The following is a 17098-nucleotide window of genomic DNA, read 5'->3' as shown; positions in this document are numbered from 1 at the left end:
TTTTAACAAAATGTCCCCTTGACTCTTTCAGCCCGCATGACGTGCGTCTTTACATAGCTTTTGGTACTTTTCCAGTTTCACTTCCCCTTTTATGTGTTTTTTTTAATTAGACATACAACCTAACATTGTCTCCGTTCGGCGAAACCATATCTCTATCAATATTTCGAAGTTAACTGACTAAATAAGCCTTTCACTTTTCTTTTCAGCTAACAAGATAATATCGTGACCTACTGTGAAAATTGACAACCAGTATAATGGAGGTAAGAGCACAGCAACATTTTGTCACGTTACGTCCAAATATGTCTCTGCTTGACCCCCCCTAAATAAAACTAAAAGTTCATGTGTCTTGCCGTGATAGGTTCTATTGTATACTAATGGTTTATAGACACCCAATGGAGTCTCTGTTTTTGTCTTGTTTTAAGATCAAATTTAAAGTATTACTTAGCTTGGAACCAAATGAGGGGTCAACCGACCACATTGAAGGCAATTCCTCCCAAAATAATTCAATGTAAGTTTTCAATAATCGGGTTCATGTTGAACTCTAACTGACTGACTCTGATATTGTTGCACAGTATAAAGTTCCGAGGTGGAGGCACCAACAAGAGGACTACCGCCCCAAGCCTCAGGGCGACAAGCAAGTGACTTACAGATCAGATTTAATTAAAACCGTTATGGATTTTTTATGTCAATATATCTGTAACTGCATAGCATGAAATTAAGTACCCGCATGGTGACAGGCACAATGTACGATAATAGTATCGCAAAGGAAGCGATTTAAAAAGGCAGGATGCTAGCTGTGAATATACTATGATTCATCTAATTGCATCATCACCACGCTATGAAAATTCTTGATTTATCATATTTCACTCCATACCCCAGCCCAAAATGTGTGGGCCGTAGTAATTTGGGACTGGTCAATTTTACACGAGTATTTTTGCAAGGCGATCAAAGGATGGTATGACATGTGTTGTACTTGCTTACATTTGTTGCATGCTTTTCTAATATTTTCCGGCTTAGCTTAACGGCTTAATGCAAATGAAAAATGGGCGAGGTTTAATATTTAGAAACAGTATATTTAATATTTGAAAAGGAAAAAAAAGTTCCTGTACAATGGAAATGTCCCTTTTCGTGATTGGCCGTAGGATTTTTAGGGACAAATTCAAAATGTAAACTGTATCCTTAACTTCGGAATATACATGCCATACAAATAATAGCATCACTAAATGCTGAGGTTCTAGCCAATTTAATAAGTGTCAACCGTCCCATTTGACAGGAGGTGAGCCCCTTTTGGAACCGCATCCTACGCATCCTAGAAATACGGTCAGGCAGCATTGTCATGACAAGCAAGGATTTGGAAGCGTTTCGCCAAGAAGCAACCGCCTGGTTTGAATCGATGAGACCGAGAGATGGCATGGGAAACACTGTCGTGTCACAGATGCCGAAATCAAACCAAGTCAACTGGAGGCCGGTCAACAGATGTTGAGACTTGCCCTGGACATGATGTCCGCTTTTGTGGCCGGCCTTATTAAAACCGCAAATGAGGAAGAAGCTCGTGGAGTTCGTATTATCAACGAAGCCATTCAGGTAATCAAAAAACAATAAGTCATTACTCTGTTGCTATCATACGATCTCTGAAGGGAAATATGATTGACAGACACATATATTTCTAAATATATAAATATCAGCATCAGTGAAGCATCAAATAACATTTTGCTTAATCGACATTGTGGGCGTATGTAGAACAATGTTGGAGCTACCATAAGCTGATAAGGTAACCCTTGCTCTGTCAATGATAATATGGTATCTTGTCGGCGTGAGCTAACGTCTGTCTTATCACTGATATTTTTTTCAGAATCGCCGCCAATTCAATGCCGATGATGAAGGCATACTTGCCGAGATGAAACGGTTACTTTGGGTAAGTATTTCTTGCGCTGAAAGTTTGAGTGAGTTGATTTTTACCATTGTCATTCACCTGTAAAAGAATTGTTTAAAATAGAGTAGTACGGAACAATTGTCTTTTTTCTGCTGACGTCACAATTTCTTACTTTTGCAGACAGACCGTTCGACACTAGGGAAGGCCGTTGTTGTGACAAGTGCTGCCGCCCTTACGTGTGCTGCCTTATATGGCATTCTGTGGGGCCTTGGATTAGTCGGTGGGGCTGCAACAACAGGAATAGCTACCGGAACAGCAGGGGGAGCAGCAGCTACCCGGGAGCAGCAGGGGGAACAGCAGCCGCTACCGGAGCAGCAGGGGGAACAGCAGCAGCTACCGGAGCAGCAGGGGGAACAGCAGCCGCTACCGGAGCAGCAGGGGGAACAGCAGCAGCTACCGGAGCAGCAGGGGGAACAGCAGCCGCTACCGGAGCAGCAGGGGGAACAGCAGCAGCTACCGGAGCAGCAGGGGGAACAGCAGCAGCTACCGGAGCAGCAGGGTGAACAGCAGCAGCTACCGGAGCAGCAGGGGGAACAGCAGCAGCTACCGGAGCAGCAGGGGGAACAGCAGCAGCTACCGGGACAACAGTGACACGAATAGCAATAGCTTCCGGAAACGCAGATATAGCAGCAGCTGCAAGAATCTCACCAGCACAGTTAGCATTTAGCATGAGACCCTGTACAGCTGCCGTCATGGCACAAATCACATCCTGCAGGGCAGCCATTGGGGGAGTCACAGATATGTTGCAATTGTTTGGAAATGCAATTAAGAAATAAAGCTAACATTTACAAGATATAAATCGGAACATCGGTATACATATGTTTGCACAGTAGACATAATACAAATGCGACAGAGGAATGGAAAAAAAACGTTTTCTCACAATTTTTCAAATTGTATGCACATTTTTGTTTAATGTACCATCAAACATTGTTGAACATTCAAATCAAATACAGTACAATCAAATTTGAGTTGTATTTGTGTTTGTGTTTGGCAAACCATTTTTAAACATCAAAACAAATACAATACAAACCATTGTTATTGAAGCATTAAAACCAAACGCACTCCATGTTGACATTCAAATCAAATTAAACGTTAATACAATCACAAAATTTGTAAAAACTAGCTGATATCTCAACACTTTTGTTGCCATCTTACTTAAACTTTAGCAGCATGCATTTACAGTGCAAAACAATTGTTCCAAATAGGGACTACTGCAGTACTTTATTGAATGAAAGACATTTATTGTGCATTCATGCCCCGAGGGGCTAGGTACAGGTCGTCTAACTTAACACATGGAACATACAAGAATATAAATACAATAATACAAACTGTCAACATATAGAGTAGACAAACGTGTTATTAAACTAAGCTAGTCCAGTAGTGTCGACTTCTTCTCGCTTCTTTGTACATGTGTAAATGTATGAACAGACAGTATTTCTTATACAGGGATTATCCAGGCGTAATAAAAATATGAATTTGTCTGTTGCATTTAGATGTTCGAAATATGGGAATTTTTCTTTAATAGTGAATATTAAAGCTTTAGCTTTGATGGTAACAAGTTTGTACGTTTACTTCACTTTTCCCCCTTGTGTACGTCACCACTATATGTGCTCAATTAACCTATTGGCTACGTCAGTTTCTTAACCGCACGAAATGCCGGGACAGTTTGTGGTCAATCAATGTTTATATTGTACAATATACTTGTTGGCTGTGATATCATGTTTGTCGCATCAATTTTTGTTGCAATGTTTATTTTTGATCAGGCATATTGTTTTTTCCCATCTTGTTTCTTTCGTCCTCTCGCATTAGATTTGGGGTCTGCAGAGGATGTCGTCCATAAGATTTACTTGGCCTTATCTAGCTTTTGTTTGGGAAGTGATGTTGTTAATCCATGTTTTCCGACACTGCCGATGACACACGGTCAAAAGAAACTGAGTCTTCTTTGTTTCATGTAGGATTTTCATCTCTATATCCATGTTCAATATTGGTATCTATTTCATGGTAGGATTTTCATCTCTATGCCCTCTACATCTCGATCCTCGCCCACTCCATTAAGTGACCAATCGTCTCCTCTAGCCGCCAGTTCCTCTTGATTGGGTTTGTTTGACGTGCCACGTGGACTTTGTGGTGCTTGCATTTCAGTTGCTTCGTCTTTACACTTCATAAGCTTTTCCATAAGCGTGTTGGCTTCGTCAATGTCAGCTACTGCGTTTGGAAACTCCTTATAGATTTTTCTGCTTTGGTTTAGATACTCCTCTGCTTGGGCGAGCATGTCATTCTTGTCAGGTGGACCCTCTTGCATCAGTGGTTGCTTTTCATCTGTAGCTGTTTCTTTCGCACCCTCTTCATGGTCAGAACATAAACCTTCCTTCTGGTCAAACGCCATCATGGAGGCAGACGCAAGGAGTAGATATGCTTTTGCCCGCCGTAAAGGCTTGCATGATATAATTCCTAGTGCCTTGTTTGCCCACTGCGCCGCACTTGGCAAGCGATCATCTTCCGGCAGGTCATCTTTGAAGCCTGCCTCATACATGTCAATGATGAACTGTGCTCTCATGTTGTAGACTTCAGGCAAGAGTTCGAGTCCGTCAATGATCCTCCCTTCTTGATCCCTGGTGCCTTGCTTCTCTGCATATCCTATCATCATCTTTGCATTATTGTTGTGGTCCAGAAAGAATCTCCTCCTCTCATCTGGAGAGGATGCAAGCTTTGCAAGTCTCTTGAAGCTGTCAACAATTGACCGATAGCAGAACATTGCGTGGAAGTCGTCTTTCTGGACTTTCTTTAGGATGCCATACTCAAAGTAGCTGTTGTGGTCACTGAGGAGTCCCTTGTATCCTTCGATGACTTGAAGGAGGTCATCCTTTTGCTTTTGAGGATTATCTGGCGAACTTTCCTTTAGAAGGTACAGTATACCAGCTCTTTTGGACAGCATTTCGTTGAGGAGGTGCACTTGTGTGTCACTTGCAGACTTCTTGCTAAGGTTATGTGAGAAATGCAATTCTTTCCAGGCTGTTTCAAAGTACTCCTTCCTTCTATCACCATGTAGGTAAAACAGAATTCGTCCTGACGTGTAAAATACGCTGGCAACAAGCTCAATCAGGTACAAAGCTTTGATTTGATCCTCGTTTAAAGCTGCTCCATATGTGATGAGATGACAGTACAGTTCTTTACTGAGTGGTTGAAAACTCTCTGCCATCAAAGCAAGTCTGTCTGTGACGTCCTGTGGCACTTTCAACTTCAAAACGTCAATGTTAGAAGCTGGTGTGTAACGGTCTTACCGTACACGTCATTTTGAAATCGGTCCAGACCCTCCCTCTTAAGCTTGCCATACACTTCTGAGATATGTTCTGAGGGAAGATCCTTACAAATGTGGTTGCAGAGTCGTTTGGCTTTGTCGGCAGCATCCATTGCACGGTCTGCGTGGCGCTGCTGACAATAGAGATAGCAGAGGACCTCATTCAGCCGTATGAGAGCTGTGAGCAGATGCTCTGAATTTTCAACGGACAAAAGATTCTCCAAGGACAGTGTGGGATGGCCAAGTAGAGAAAGGAGGTGCGGATAGAGTTGAGAAACAAAGAGACCCACTCGAATCTCCCGAGTGTCTTTTGTGAAAAGAACCAGGAAAGCTTTAACAAGGGCGCAAATCATCTCATCTTGTTCCTTATCTGACAACATGTCCAAAACTGCCCTCTGTGTCAACTGGTGGATAGTCAGAACCCTCATCGCCGTCTTCTTCTCTACTGTCACCTGCCCGAGAGAAAGCTTTCTGACAGCTTTTATGAATTCATCTATGTTCAGCTCTCTACGACTTAGATGCCAGTAAGCCTCTGATATGATGCCAGTTGGTATGTTGTTTGGCATAAGAAAGGCCATGAGTTGGAGAACCTGGCGGGATGCTTCGTCCATTCTGTGCGTCAACAGAAGTTGGACTGCGGCAAATATGTTTCTCTCTGGCTCGCTGAGGTTTTTGTTTCCTCTACCCATTGCTTGCTTCTGTTGATGCAGGTGGCGTAAGTACTCCTGAACTGAGGTACCTGAGCCAAGAATGTGACTTTTTGCCAGAGATAAACCAAGTGGGAGGAAAGCAAACTGATGTGCAAGCTCTCTCAAAACGGTTTGGTCTGTTTGCTTCAAAACATTGTCTTCACTTCCTGATGTCAAGAATGACACTACATCCGTTTGTGAGAAACCCTTCATTTTAAGACGGGGAATTTCAGGGTAATCTGAATGCAGACCCAGTGTTTCATCCATTGTTGTAATTAGGATCGTTAGTTCTGGCCATGGGGTCAATAGCTGACGAGGGATCACACTGATGTCCTGAACATCGTCAAAGACCAACAAACACTTGTTTTTGGATGCTTTGACTGCCTCGCAGATCTTTGCGATGTCTTTTTCTCCTTGCTTTATGTTTACTGGTCTTCCGGACTCTTTTAACTCTTCTACAAACTCTAACAACTTTTCTAACACAGTCTTTTGAGAAAGACCTGTGTCTTCGTTTGTGATAGTGTCCGAAAAGTTATTTGTGTTCCCAATGAACCAAGTGACATAGGATTTGGTTTTGGCTTGAAATTGTTTCACAAGGTTCATAACAGCCTGACTTTTCCCAATACCCAACTGCCCATGAACTATACAAATGTTACTGTGCTCTAGTTGTTGTGACAACCTCTTGAAGTCTTCACTCTCGAAGTATGTTGTGGGTTCAGGAACATTTGTCACTGAAACAAGCAAAAGAGTGATTGAAAATCATACTGAAAACGTTAACTGAAAAATTAATACTGACATTGTGTGACATGTTATTGATACAAAACCTAAACATTTCAAAGTATACTTCTCATTTTAGGTTTTCCATTTTTTATACGTATCGAATGCCACAATTTTTTATTAAATTTTAATGGCTAGATGAGTAAACTTATATAGCTTACACATTTAATGCTTGATAGAAAATTAACATACTAAAAGCCATCTTCTAAATGTTACCTGAGTGTTAAAAGTTACCAACAACCGCAATCAAAATCATGCCCTTCTGACGGTATTTATTTGACTTTCTAGCCAAGCAAAGAGAGAGAATATTTACTTTTATAAAATCTATCAAAATTCAAACTTGTAAAAGATACTGTTTGTATCAAACCAGCATCTAGAAATATTTTTATAACAAAATGTGTACCTTCTGTTGCCCTCTTTTTCAACTTCCAGTATAAAACCAGGCCTCCAGCAGTCAGCAGCACTATGATAACAACTGCAACAAGTATGGGGATCAAGACTGGGGTTGACGTTTCAGCCTTACCTACAACAAAAATACATTGTATGTTTGAGGGGGGGAAATTGTGAACATTATGCAGTCACCCTTTCCAATATTTCATTTGTTGATCAGAATCTAAAACTTTCTTGATATTAAGAAAAGTTTCAGAAATTTACATGTAGCAGCTTGGTTATAATTTATTCTATATTCTAGCTCCGGTTCCCTCCAATCCTCTGATCATGGTTGCAGCACACAGTATTTATCTGCGACCCACAGAGTCTGTGACGTAGCGGTAAAAACATAGTGTGCCCTAAATCTTGAACCATATGTAAAAACTTAAAGGTGAAAGCCAGCGAGGCCCTAACTCTACTGTATGGTAGTATAATACATTCGTGAGAGTACAAGGGTTTTAACGTTAAATGTAATATAGATGATACCTAAAATACGGGTAATTTGGTAATGTTCTTACGGTGGGCAAAAGTGTGGAAATAGTGAGGATCCACTCCAAGATGTGCCAGGTCTCCTCCTGTCACAGCCTGCTTTAAGGTGCCTTTGATGTTCTCCATTTCCTTCTGTACACCTTTGAAGCGCACAGTGACTATCACACTCCCCTGCCTGTTTAGATAAAAATAAAACAACTATTGATCATTGTATTACAGTGGGGTTCAAGCGCCTCCAGCTGACCAGTCTAACTGGTCTAGACCTTTTAGCCTAGTGGTTAAGGCATGCGGCCTGTGGACGCCTCTAGCGTTTCAATTGCAACATAAATTTAGGGGTTTATAACATCTAGTTTTGTGCAGTAAGTGCAAATTGCATAGAAATTGGGGAAGGAGGCACTCAAGCTAACCGACATCTTTTGCACCGCAATCGTCCTTCAGTAAGACATCTCGAGCCGCATAGTTAACGTTTGGAACCTTTATTCAGCCATTTGCACAAATCGATTTCGCCGATTACAGTGGCTTCTTCAGTGGCTAAGGCTTAAGTGCAAATTGCATATACATGGACCAGACTGTATTTTAGGTTTCACACACTCACACATGGATGGATCCATACTCTTTTTGATAAGTGTGGTGGGATCTTTAACATGCTCAAGATGTGGTTCTCCTAAAAAATGGGACCTCTACTCTACTTCTACATCCTGTTTGAAAGGGGATCCCTTACCCAAGCTAGGTACTCATTATCTCCATGAAAAATGGAGATATTGTTTTTGGCGTGTCTGTGTGTGTGTGTGTGTGTTTGTGTTGTGTTTCCGGACTCTTGTAGTCAGCATAACTCAAGAACCTCTCGATGGATTACAATGATATTTGGTATGTGGGCGGGTGTTGTGAAGCCGAAGGTCAGGGTCAATTTTCGGCCCCCTGGTATGTGACCTTGGTACTGCAGCAGAACTTCAATTTTTGTATCTTTTGACCTGGACGTGCTGTGGTCTTGATTTTTGGGTGGCAGATAGCTTGTGACGTAATGAAAAAGTAGTGTAGGTTTGGGCCCCCTAGCAGCTTGCTCTGGAACTGCAGGGGCGTCATCCTGAAAACCTTCTAAGGAGAATAACTGAACAAAGGAACGACGGATATCCGTGATATTTAGTATGCAGGTAGCTTAGACAGAGATTTACATAATGAAGTGCAAATTATGCTAATTGGGACTTAATTTGCATAGCTAATGAGGAAAATCTATATTTGCAGTGTTTTCCATTATAAGACTCAAATACATGTAACATATGTAGTTTATGGAAAGTTGAGCATCAACAGGTACCAATTATGCAAATAAATTCCTCATTTGCATAATTAATGCAAAAACACAGGAATTCATCAAATTGGAAAATTATAGGACTGTCAATATTGCAACATGTGTAAGTAAGATAAAGGTGTTTATGATTAAGCATATATTATATAGATGTGTATGTCATTTGCATAAATAGAATTGTTCATGGAGATATGAGGTCGCGGAACTCTTGTTTTCACCTGAGTTGAGTGAGGAAATAGTTGTAGAGTCCCTTTTCTAAAGCACAACATTGGGATATGCTAGGGGTCCGAACCCAGAACCTTTAGATTGTTCTGTGCAGAAAAGTCATGTATCTATGACAAAAAAAGGCTGAGCACTTGGATCAGATGGCTAAAGAAGACCAAGAGATTTGGTCGAAAATTCTGCCGAGTAAATTCTTTGAGTTGGAGAACAGTTGTGTATCAATTTCTCAATATGTAATCAGATGAACTTTCCTGCAAATGAAAAAAACAAACCTGTTGACTTACCGGATTTTTGTTACCTCCACTGTCAGATCAGGGTGGCTTGGTTGTAGCAGGCCAATAAGCTGCAGTGAAGTAAAATTAACATGTTTGGCAAAACAAATTAGAATTGGCTACCTTAAAGTTCTCTAACATTGATCCACCAGGTTACACAGAAGGATATCTGAGCAGGTATCTACCATTTTGAAAAATAGTGTGTTTGTCAGAGATCTCTAGTGCAGTCCTCTCACTGAATGTGTGTGTCCGTGCTAGTGTGTACATGAGCCTGTGCATGTGTATGCATGCCTGTGTGACTGTGTCTGTGTGTGTGTGTGTGTGACTGTGCCTACATGTACATGGTATGTCTGTGTGTTTGCGCGAGCAAGCCTACACATGTGTGTGTGTGTACATGTATGTGTGTGTGCACAGTCACAAATAAACACATTATGTACAATGTACATATGTGAGTTTATTAGTGACTGTGTAATATATGGGCATGTAAAGGCACAAAGCTACACAGCCATGGCCAGTCAATATACTTTTGACCTCACATATTGCTGAAACAATTTTGATTACAACAGCAGCAACAAGAAATATTGTCCCTTACCGTTTTGTTCAGTCTGTAGACAAGCTCTCTATTCCTCTGGTCATTTGGGTCCGGTGAGGTGAAAGGTACATTTAAGAACCTTAGCTCGGCATAAAACTGACCAATGGCTGAAATACACACAGAAATTATATAAGATGTCATTACTGTATACAAATGTATTAACTAAAGACAGTTATTATTAGACATAATTACAAGAACATATTACTATCAGATCTGCCCAATAACCAAAATACAAGCTATTTATTATAAAAGCCACTATTCACACATCATTTAAACTATATGCTGTGACAAAATAGCATATTCTAAATAAAAAATCTAATCGCAAAACATTTATTTTTTCTTATAAATACATCTTCGCAATAAACAAGGTTTTGTATTCCAGTTTTCCACACCCCCCAGAATCTTACATGACTATCAAAAAGTATTTGGTCTTTTTCCTTGCCCCTTTCGATCCCCCTAAAACTACATGTACACTCAAAATTTAATGCTGCGCTAATTAATTTCAGTCCCTGCTACCTTAATAAATTTTACAGTTAGTTCTCAAGTATCCACTCACCTTCTGTAGTAACCATGACAACAGACGACTTGCCACACCCACTGCTGCCCAGCTGGTTTTCAGCGTACACACAGAGTTGGTAAGGCGTGCTGTAATTCAGTCCTCCTACACTGAACTGCACTTCTTCTCCTGAATGATAAAAATCGTACTTATAATAATAATGCTCTCAATGTTTCTTTTGATAGCCATACCTACATGTACATGTACATACTATATTAGAAACATGATAAATGTAAGTGAAATCTTACATAAAATGTCAGTCACTCTATGATTAGAAGCAATACTTATATTGAGCTAACCTTGAAACATTCTTAAACCAATTGTTATTGTGACCATCATCATACAATGTAGAACTTGGTTTTCCATAACATGTTGTTAATAACATTTTGGTTTAGGTTTGTTTGTATTGCATACCCGGTAGGCCGGCCGGTACATTGCATACAATGTATCAAACCAGGTACAAGCTGTACATGTATATCTGGACAGATTAATTAAATAATTTGATACACTCAATACAGGGATGGGATGGAACCCTACTCTTTTTGATAAGTGTGGCTTAAAGGTAGAGTGTCTGCATCCATATCAGTATAGCCGGTACAACTGACCACTGGCATAACACACCTGTCACACCTAACAGTGACTCTCCTTCTAAACATGGGACCATCATTACGTATTGTACTTTCTAAAACTATTGAGTGCTACCATTGTTGAAATCAATATCACAGCAGTATACAAAAACAATAACTATTGATTACCTTGATCAATATCCTCTTTGCAGATTATTGAGAGATTCTTGCCATGATGTTTTAGGCACAGTTTCTGTGACAAGCCACCACCGTCACTAGCAGTACAGGAGATGTTGAAACTGTACAGACGGACTCCACGGATCCCAATATCTGTTGGAGGGTCTGGACGGTCTGTTCAAACATGACAGAAACATTAACAGAAACATTGAGATGGAAAAATATACCAACTGAAACCTTTTATCTAATGATTTTATATGTAAAATCGAGATACAATTGAATTTTTATTGTTTTTTATTTCTAAAATTCATATGACTGCTAAATAATGCTTTGAATTGATTCACTAACAAATATAGGTCTAACTAATGCACTGAAAAAAGTTTTATCTTTTAGGACAGAAATATTCCTTTATTAGAATATCGAAGAACGAAAAGTCAAATTGCCCTAAGTTACTTTATTCATAAATCTGGTCATATGAATCAATTGTGTGATAGGAATTATACCTCTTGGCTATTTCTGAGTCTTTTACAGTCATTTTGCTATGGTACATGTATATTATACTATTATGCGATTTTTAAACCGTTACAATTATCATATATATCGATTGCAAGGAAGACTAACTTGTACAACTCACATGTAACATGAAGCTCATATCGTGACTTCCTTTTATCACCCTGAGGTTGTTGACATTCGTAATATCTTCCATCGGTAGCGTTGTCAGATTTCCTGACACTTCCTATCCTGAGACTGGTACCTTCTGGGCCTTCTAGCGTGATGTCTGTCCGGTTTCGGTACGGGTGATGAAGCTCTACATGTTCTGGAGATGAATCTTAGGAAAAGAAAGACATGCAACATTTCTCTTAATAATCTGACCACAAAATTGTTAAATTGAATTGATCTTCCTTATTCATGTGAGGCAAACTGCTTGTATTTGAAAAGGGATGGCTCCAGTGTACTGGCCAACAATTCTTCCTTTCAAGGAGCAAATATGATTACTAGTAACACAGTACATTCTGTATTGCCCGAATTACCAGCCTGACCGCGGGTCGTATAACCCAATGGCCGAACAATCCGACCTGCGGGAGGGCTGGGACTGAGGGTAATGCAGAATACGTACACCGTGTTATATTTCATCCATGTCATATCCACCAAACAGACCCCACACATTTCAATGCGAAACGCGCCAGAAGTTGAGAGAATTTGTAACAACATCCATTCCAACGTCTCATTCAGGTATTTGAATTTTCGACAGCGGCGCAACCAGCACATGCGAGCACATTCAAACCATCTAATGGAAGCCTGTGAAATACAACTTCGTCGGTATGCCTAAACACCTCACCCAACCTCATCCAACCTCATCCGAGTCTAAAATGCAGTGTACATGGGACAGGGACATTGTTTGACGTTCTGGATACGTTAAATATGCAATTATAAATGCGAAACAAGCAGCAAACTCCAAGTATTTGCCAGTTTTTATAAGTTACTCCGCTCGTTTCCAAGATAGAATGGTGATACGTGCCGTTTTGAGTATCATGGTCACGAAAAATGTCAATAGTGCAGTCAAAATAGGTCAGATCAAGCATATAAATGTGTCTCCGGTATCGTGACAAGTTCACCAATCTTCTACAGTGCTTCAGAGGAATCAGACTTTTGTCAGAAACAAGATTTTTCGAGTCCAAGTTGATCTATTTTCCGCGGGGTTTCGCCATTGTTTTCAACCCAAATACGCACCATATGGGGGTTGCGCGGCACCCGTTAGAGCGGAGTAACTTATAAAAACGGGTAAATACTTAGAGATTTCTGCTGGTTTTGTATTCATAATTGTATATTTAACATATCCAGAACGTCAAATAGTGTCCATGCCCCGTGTACACTGCATTTTAGACTCGGATGAGGTCGGATGAGGTCGGATGAGGTCGGGTGAGGTGTTTAGGCATACCCCAACTTCAAAGCCCAGGCAACACGGTGAAAATAATTAGACCGGTCCGGAACACAAGTATCGAACATTATCCTGGCCTAGATATAACATAGAATGATAGATACCAATCACAATTTACACATCACTCTCGCATCAGTTTCGTGTTCCCATATAATCAAATCAACATAGCCTCAAATGCTAAAAACATCAGTAAGACAGAGTTTTATTTTGTTGGATCACAATTCTAAACTTAAAGCAAGACATGATTTATTATTGTACATATTTCATGATGGTAGGATATGATCAAGAAAAATGTGGTGATAGATGATATATACAGATATGCTCACTTGCAAATCTTTGTAGAATAACTATTAAGCCTGTCCCCCCCAAGTCTTGTACCCAGTATAACTGTTTGTTGGGGTCATACTCCAGGTCACAGTCCAAGACAACTGACTCCCCCTCCGCCACTCTCTCTCTGATGGTCTCCAAAGCATTACCTGTTTGAAAAATATGTCTTAAGTCTCTTAAGGAGTTGGACACATAGACATACATACATACACACATGCACACACACACACATAAAATAATTTATGCAAAATACACCATACTACACTGCTGTGCAAGCACACACACACACACATGTGCACACACACACATACACATACACACATGTACACACACACACACACACACATACACACACACAAATGTAACACACATACACACACACACACACACACACACACACACACACACACATGTACATGCATAAACAATCTTTTTTCTTCTTGACATCCATTCTTTATCATCCTAGTCAATAATTCTTGCTCATATAAAAAGTCTTAATTTTGCACAATTTCATTGGATTAACCTCAGGCGTTTGAGAATATAGAGTTAACCGAATCATGAGGCGTTATTCACAAAGTTATCAAAGAAACATCCTGTCAATAGTGCCTAAAATATTCTTGTTGATAGAAACATACATATTTGATAAAGCAAATGGTCGAGTATCCTGTTAATAGTGAAAAAAAACTCTTCTTGACAGGAACATCCTGACAATAGCATCTGTCTAACAAACCCACCTGCCAGCGGCATGACGTCATTCACCAGCACCACAATGGACAGGAATGCCCAAATAAGGACTTGGCGGTTTCGCATTTTCACTGCCATGCCGCGTCCTTTTCTTAATCTAGTCAAAAGTGAAAGTATACAGAGATTAAAATTGAAATGTTCAGTTGAACTCTACTACGTCTTGTAACTCAGAAGTCGTGAAAAGAGTCGCCGGATGGTAAAATAATTTAATCAGCTCAAAAGTGAAAGAGGAACAACGTGGTGTTTTGTACAGGGCCGGGCGGCTGACGAACAACTTGGGGAATCCCCGACCTAGGTTGCTCATATAACAGGCTCTCAATCCCTGGCAAATTTCCCGAAATTCGTAAGTGTACTGTATTTCTTTAGCAAGCAAGTTCAGAATAAAACGTCCAAGCTACCATCTCGCTCACTACTGTACCCAACTGAACACTGTACGTCGCGTTGTTCCTACGTGAAAGTGAAAGTTGTCAAAATCGCCCCCCTCCCACTAACATGAAAATACATTTTCTAAATCTCCAGACGTTCCAAAACCATGCCTACAGAAACTATGAGTTAGAACTGGATTCTTACCTCTACACTTTTAGAGTTGTAGATGTCGTATGACCGTTTAATCCGATAAGAAATGATAAGGAAAGAAGATAGCTTCGTCCTGCACCGAAAATCAAACACCAGAAGTAATGCTGGTCAAAGGCCATTCAGCCCTTATTTGGTAATGCCGCGCGGTGATTGGTCAGAGTCCAACAGGTTGCTCTGCTCTGATTGGCTGACAAAGTTACTTCCACGAAGAGGTTTCGATATGACGTCAGCACGTCTGGAAGACACAAAACCACACCTGCAACACACGTCTTGAGGAAAGTTTGACTTCTTAAATCTCTAATTTCTGACTCATAGAAGAAAGAGGAATGTAGCTGTGAAAACAATGTCCCAGTTAACAATATAGGCGATATGGAACACCTGAAATGAGGTTGTTTACAAGCGGTTGGTTGTAAACACGGTGAGACAATACATGCAAGCAGGTAAGACGTTATTCTTTGCTTTCACTTTCAAAACTGCACCCGGAAATCTTGCTTTCAATTAGTCTTAACATTTGAGACAGAAGTTATGATTAGGCGAGTTTATATTAAATGTCATGAAGTGTGCTTGCATGTCAATCATAAAAACAAACATTATACCAATGCTAATGTCAGACCTTTTATATTTTCAGCTTGACACATAACCTTACATTATATGGCCACAGCAAGTAGATTTTATGGATGACATCAACACGCTCACAAATCTTTGCCTGATTTAAAAAACAACAGCACAAGAAATAGTCAACATGACAAAATGGCAAAACATGTGGTGTTTTAGCCTTGATTGTACTTGCAGAAGTGACACTAGTAAGGCAGTCATGACTGTGGTTTTATTGCAGAAGTGAAACTAGTTCAATAGTTGTAAAAGTGGCACCAACGTGGTAACCATGTTGCCTCCTTCGCAGACTTCCTATGAACAGCGGTGTTTATATTGGGGGGGGGGGGGGGGGGGGGGCAAGGTTCTCTAAAGGGAGTTGTGTAGCCAAGGGAGTTGTGTAGACGAGGGACGACGCTGTTCATATCCATATGAACAGCGTCGTCCCTCGTCTACACAACTCCCTTGGCTACACAACTCCCTTTAGAGAACCTTGCCCCCCCCCCCCCCAATATAAACACCGCTGTTCATAGGAAGTCTGCGAAGGAGGCTAGTAACCATGAGCGTAGTTGCCAACTTAGAAATTGATGCTAGTCTACCACACTAGTGTCACGTTGTGCACTTCTAGAACATAGGAATAACACTTGTTGGCTGTGATACCATGTTTTGTAGCTTCAGTTCTTGTTACAATGTTTGTTTTGAAAATTTAGCCATGTTGTTTTTATTTGCCCTCTTGCATTATATCTGGACTGTCTGGAGATGATGTCATCCATAAAATTCACTTGTTGTGGCCTAATAGAAAACCACATACTAATACATGTAGGCAAACACAGTTAAAATGCTAAATTCTGGCACAATTTTCCTGTTGTAGGTGTTTCCTTCAAAAGTGAAAGCACCAGTTATGCATGCCAAGGCTGTGTGGGTGGAGCTGTCTTGTGCAGTGTTCTGGTACAGGGTCAAATTGTCTACAGGTAAGTCAACCATACAACTCTGTAAGGGGGGGGGGGCTACTGTAATTCTTGAAATTATTGCAGTGGCTTTATGTTCATTATGACTGTTTTACAGCTTAAAACCGCCATGAAAATTCTTATTACTGTACAGTATGTGAATACCGATATATAGCACTATACCAAACACACCATTTTCTAATCAAGGAATTATACAGCAAACGAAAAGGCATTTACAGACTATCAAATGATAATATTCTTAAAGGTACTGAATGCAGGATTTGAGTAGCAAGTCTGCAAATATTTTGGATAATGACATTTCTGAGCACACTTATAAGGATTTTTGAGTCACTAATAATTTTTGTTTTGTTTTTCAAAGTGGAGGATTTATGTAATCCGGCAAATCAATGTTAATGGAGGTTACATTCTCCACTAATATTTTACTGTTTGTTTGTTTGTTTATTTTCAATAATTTACAATAAACATTCATTCTTTTTATCCCTCTTGTTCTGCAGTTTTTTTACTCGCCATTCTACCAGTAGTGCTGACTCAGACAGTTCAGAAAACGATACCAGTGTTGGAGGGTGATGACACCAGCGTACCCTGTGACCTTGATATCTCTTGTGACCCTAACAGGTGTCTGTTATGGATCTACAAGGGGTCGGACGACG

At 40.3% G+C, this 17098-nt stretch overlaps 1 protein-coding gene across 1 annotated transcript; it reads right to left on the bottom strand.

The window, feature by feature from the left end:
• Positions 1-5173: 5173 nt before the first annotated feature.
• Positions 5174-15449, bottom strand: LOC136423949 (uncharacterized). The gene is made up of 11 exons (XM_066412349.1): positions 14884-15449; positions 14304-14410; positions 13569-13718; positions 11938-12132; positions 11316-11477; positions 10561-10689; positions 10005-10111; positions 9425-9483; positions 7645-7790; positions 7101-7220; positions 5174-6651 (listed from the first exon to the last, which is right to left on the bottom strand). The coding sequence occupies exons 2-11, from the start codon at positions 14389-14391 to the stop codon at positions 5174-5176; spliced, it is 2634 nt and encodes an 877-aa protein (XP_066268446.1). The 5' UTR covers positions 14392-14410; positions 14884-15449.
• Positions 15450-17098: the final 1649 nt, after the last annotated feature.

The sequence above is a fragment of the Branchiostoma lanceolatum genome, chromosome 18 (assembly GCF_035083965.1).
Source record: "Branchiostoma lanceolatum isolate klBraLanc5 chromosome 18, klBraLanc5.hap2, whole genome shotgun sequence".
In the NCBI taxonomy this organism is placed as follows: domain Eukaryota; kingdom Metazoa; phylum Chordata; class Leptocardii; order Amphioxiformes; family Branchiostomatidae; genus Branchiostoma; species Branchiostoma lanceolatum.
Note: the sequence above shows the minus strand (reverse complement) of the source record. Positions and strands in the feature narration are given on the sequence as shown.

Excerpts from the sequence above, each read along its gene's own strand:
- LOC136423949 (XM_066412349.1), bottom strand. The coding sequence starts at position 14,391 with ATGGCAGTGAAAATGCGAAACCGCCAAGTCCTTATTTGGGCATTCCTG. Across the intron at positions 12,133-13,568 it reads TATTCTACAAAGATTTGCAA|ATTCATCTCCAGAACATGTA; the intron begins GTGAGCATATCT and ends TCTTTTCCTAAG. Across the intron at positions 10,690-11,315 it reads CAAAGAGGATATTGATCAAG|GAGAAGAAGTGCAGTTCAGT; the intron begins GTAATCAATAGT and ends TTTATCATTCAG.